The following is a 4,105-nucleotide window of genomic DNA, read 5'->3' as shown; positions in this document are numbered from 1 at the left end:
CGGCAGAGGAATGGCTAACCGATGAGGTATCATTTTTTGACATTCATGTCAATAAACAGAAGTGTTTATTGACATTCATGTCAATAAATAATCTGATTTATATCTATTCATTTCAAGAAATTATCTGAATTCTATTTGTTTGCAGCACATGAGTGTACTATTCTACTACCTTAGAAAAAAGAGGAAGTACACGGAAGTCAACCATGCATACACGACCACCAACACGCATTTCATGAAATATGTGGAAGAACTATACAACTAATGGAAATCTTGTGAGAATCCCGACAAGTTTGACTGGTCCAAGCAATCAACTGCGCAGAAGATCGTTTTAGGGATGAAATCAGCAGGGAATTGCGTCTGTCCATTGGAACGACTGCTTCTCTGAGACAAAGGAACAGGATCGTTACATGTCTTTCTATTATGTCCTTCTTTGCCGCACCTGCTACATTTACGCCAACTAGGCACTTCACATAGTATCCTTCTCTTCTTAGGTCTACATGCAGGACGACTGCTGAAGTGAGGAGGAAGTAATTTGATTTGTTTAACTTCAACAGGAATGTCTCATGCTTTAGCACTGCCATGGGGGTGGATGACACCTAAATAACACCCTTTCCAGTACTCGGTGGTATAATATGCAGAACAAAAGTCCACAAGTGGAAGGTTACGAATATGACATGCCGCAATCGCATGAGCGCATACAAAACTATCTGTTTGAAATTCTAAACATGAGCATGTTTTATGCTGCAAATTCACAGCCCATCTCTCTCCATCTTTATCTAAAACCTCAAACTCGAAAACAGAAGAAGGTCTCACCTACAATGAACAAGTATTTATAGTGAGTTCTGGAACAATAAACATTGGAACTTATTGGTATTAATGTCAATAAAAAGTCACAATAAACAAGTATTTATAGTGAGTTCTGGAACAATAAACATTGGAACTTATTGGTATTAATGTCAATAAAAAGTCACAGTGAGTTATTGAAAAATAATTAATTCATGTTCTTTTTTATTTATATTAATGTCAATAAACATTGAAACTTATTGGTATTAATGTCAATAAAAAGTCACAGTGAGTTATTGAAAAATAATTAATTCATGTTCTTTTTTATTTATATTAATGTCAATAAACATTGGAACTTATTGGTATTAATGTCAATAAAAAGTCACAGTGAGTTATTGAAAAATAATTAATTCATGTTCTTTTTATTTATATTAATGTCAATAAACATTGGAACTTATTTGTATTAATGTCAATAAAAAGTAACAGTGAGTTATTGAAAAATAATTAATTCTTATTCTTTTTTATTTATATTAATGTCAATAAACATTGGAACTTATTGGTATTAATGTCAATAAAAAGTCACAGTGAGTTATTGAAAAATAATTAATTCCTGTTCTTTTTTATTTATATTAATGTCAATAAACATTGGAACTTATTGGTATTAATGTTAATAAAAAGTCACAGTGAGTTATAGAAAAATAATTAATTCCTGTTCTTTTTTATTTATATTAATGTCAATAAACATTGGAACTTATTGGTATTAATGTCAATAAAAAGTCACAGTGAGTTATTGAAAAATAATTAATTCATGTTCTTTTTTATTTATATTAATGTCAATAAACATTGGAACTTATTGGTATTAATGTCAATAAAAAGTCACAGCGAGTTATTGAAATATTTTTTTGAGAAATAGCATATTACATTAGTATAGATCTTACTAGCATTAAAGTAGAAAGAGCATGAGAGTCATCCATTCGCTTTTGAAATTTTGGAGTAAGCACCTTTGTTGAAGCCGTTGCTAATTCTCTTCAGTCGTAGAACCACTTTTGCATTCTCTCTCTCAACCAATCAATTAACTTCGAAATTGGAAAATCTCTAGCTTTGGAGTCCATTGCATTCATAGACTCGGCATTGTTTGAGGTCATGATTGAGTACCTTGTATTGGTAATGTAGCAACGAGCCCATTTTTCATGTCCCACTTCATTCTCAAGGTATTGTCGAATTTCAATATTTTTCCGGTCGATCATGCGCATATACTTTTCAAATTCCATACGAGTATATGCCTTTGCTGCACCATAAAACTTCCAGTTGAAACTCTTGGTGAGACCCTTGAAATTGTTCTTCACGTTTCCAAGAAGATGATGCGCGCAATACCCATGTGCCGAATTTGGAAAAACCTTTACCACATCATTACATATTCCATTGTTCCTGTCAGATACAATGACTTGACGTGGCCTCTCCCCTATCGTTGCCTTTAACGTGCTCAAAAAATTCAACCATGACTCATTCGATTCAGAGTCTCCAACACCGAAGGCGAGAGGAAAACATTGTTCATTTGCATCCATCGCTACCGCTGTAAACAAAGTTCCACGATGATAGTTCTTCAAGAACGTAGCGTCGATAATGATGATAGGCCGACAAAACTTCCATCCTCTTATGAAGGGACTAAGAGACATAAAAAAAATTTATAAATCTGTGTTCACGGTCAGCAGTAAGCTCCAGAACAGACCCTGGATTTTTTGTCTCAATCATATACTTTAAGGTCGGCAGAAATGCGTACGACTCAGTGTCAGTTCCGTATAACAACCCAAGGGCCTTTTCTTTTGCTCTCCAAGCCTTCTTATACGTCATACGAACTCCATAATCTGTCTCCATGTAACCAAGGATTTCTTTCGGTTTACAATTCATTTGTCGAGGATCCACAAACTTGTGTTTCACAACATCTCCTGTGAATAGCGCCGTGGCTTTTGGATTCTTTCTAGACTCTACGGAACATGTATGCTCAGAATCAAACCTATATTAAGAATAAATGAATGTCAGTTAATAGATCACAAACCTATAAAATAAGATTGTTAATAAATCACAATATTTATTTACATTAAAGTCAATAAAACTGAGGTTGTTATTGACATTATAGTCAATAAATCATAGTCTTTATTGACATTGAAGAAAATAAATCACAGTGTTTATTGATATCAAAGTCAATAAAACACAGTGTTTGTTGAATTTAATGTCAATAAATACTGTGCATTTCGTGAATATAACTAAATAATGACGTAAAAAAGAGAAAGGTGGGGAGAAACACATACCTCCTGATCTGAAAAACCTCGGTCTCCCTTAATCTAACCGCACGAATTGCCCACGCACAATTGTCACCCGGGCAAACGACGTGGAGATACTTCTTACAAGAACTCTTTGTCGTGAATGCAAAGTGTTTACTTATCGCATACATGTTCAAATGCTTCTTCAAGGCTTGTTTGGTAGCGTATAGAGTTGCTAGCTCGACTCTGATAGGCGAGTTCAAATTCATCACTTCATTCTCCCCAATGTGCTCACGGCCAATCCTGGACGGTTTGGTAGGGGGCTATAGAGGTCGTTGTGTCGAGGGAGTAGGTTCAAAGGGTCCTTGTGTAGAGGAATGAGGTTGTGGAGATGGTTTATGTGTCGGTGGAGTTGGCTGTGACGGTCTCTATGGCGGGGAAGGGGGCTGTGATGCCAACGCACGGGGCTGTTCAAATGTGTATTCTTCCAATCCAATTGTGGACGGAGATGCAAACTCTTCAAATCTAGACTCCCCCTTCATTGGACTTGATTCTAGGCGAGACGAGGACGGCTGATTTGCTGCCTCATCGGGCGTTAGCTTAACTATCTCAATAACAAGATGATAATTTGACATGGAAAGGTATCGGCTCCTCAAATACAAGTAACTTTTGACGTGGCTATCGTTTGTAATCTTTATTGGCAATGCCAAAAATGGTGTCTCATATTTGACCACAATGGAATGACTGGACGGTAAGAGCCCCATCTCAGCGTACAAGGCGTCCATGAGATGGTGGTATTCAAAACCATCCGAAAGCACAAGTACAAACGATGCACCCTCCTTGTATACACATGGTTTAACCCATTACTGCATAAAAGAGTGTAATCGGGATGTTAATTTCATATTTTAAACGTTTAAAATTCCTTTATAAATATTTAAAATCATAACAAAAAAATTAAAAAACTGTGAATATTTATTGACATTGATGTCAATAAAAATGTATTTTTATTGACATTGATGTCAATAAATCTTCAAAGGATTTTCCCAGAACCGTTGAAGATT

The 4,105-nt window shown here is 35.5% G+C and overlaps 1 protein-coding gene across 1 annotated transcript; it reads right to left on the bottom strand.

Annotated features, from left to right (window-relative positions):
- Window positions 1–258: 258 nt before the first annotated feature.
- On the bottom strand, window positions 259–3,235 carry LOC149397926 (protein FAR1-RELATED SEQUENCE 7-like). The gene is made up of 4 exons (XM_089614390.1): window positions 3,093–3,235; window positions 2,540–2,797; window positions 1,939–2,448; window positions 259–439 (listed from the first exon to the last, which is right to left on the bottom strand). The coding sequence occupies exons 1-4, from the start codon at window positions 3,233–3,235 to the stop codon at window positions 259–261; spliced, it is 1,092 nt and encodes a 363-aa protein (XP_089470516.1).
- Window positions 3,236–4,105: the final 870 nt, after the last annotated feature.

Source organism: Urtica dioica, chromosome 5 (assembly GCF_054948205.1).
Source record: "Urtica dioica subsp. dioica isolate 48M chromosome 5, U.dioica_male_clone48M_v1_H2, whole genome shotgun sequence".
NCBI lineage: Eukaryota > Viridiplantae > Streptophyta > Magnoliopsida > Rosales > Urticaceae > Urtica > Urtica dioica.
This window is presented reverse-complemented; position numbering and strand designations above follow the sequence as displayed.

What these genes read in the sequence shown, in the direction of transcription:
- LOC149397926 (XM_089614390.1), bottom strand. Translation starts at nt 3,235, where the DNA reads ATGTATGCGATAAGTAAACACTTTGCATTCACGACAAAGAGTTCTTGT. An exon ending in GAGGTTTTTCAGATCAGGAG is followed by an intron (nt 2,798 to 3,092) that starts GTATGTGTTTCT and finishes TTCTTAATATAG; the next exon opens with GTTTGATTCTGAGCATACAT. An exon ending in GCATTTCTGCCGACCTTAAA is followed by an intron (nt 2,449 to 2,539) that starts GTATATGATTGA and finishes TATGTCTCTTAG; the next exon opens with TCCCTTCATAAGAGGATGGA.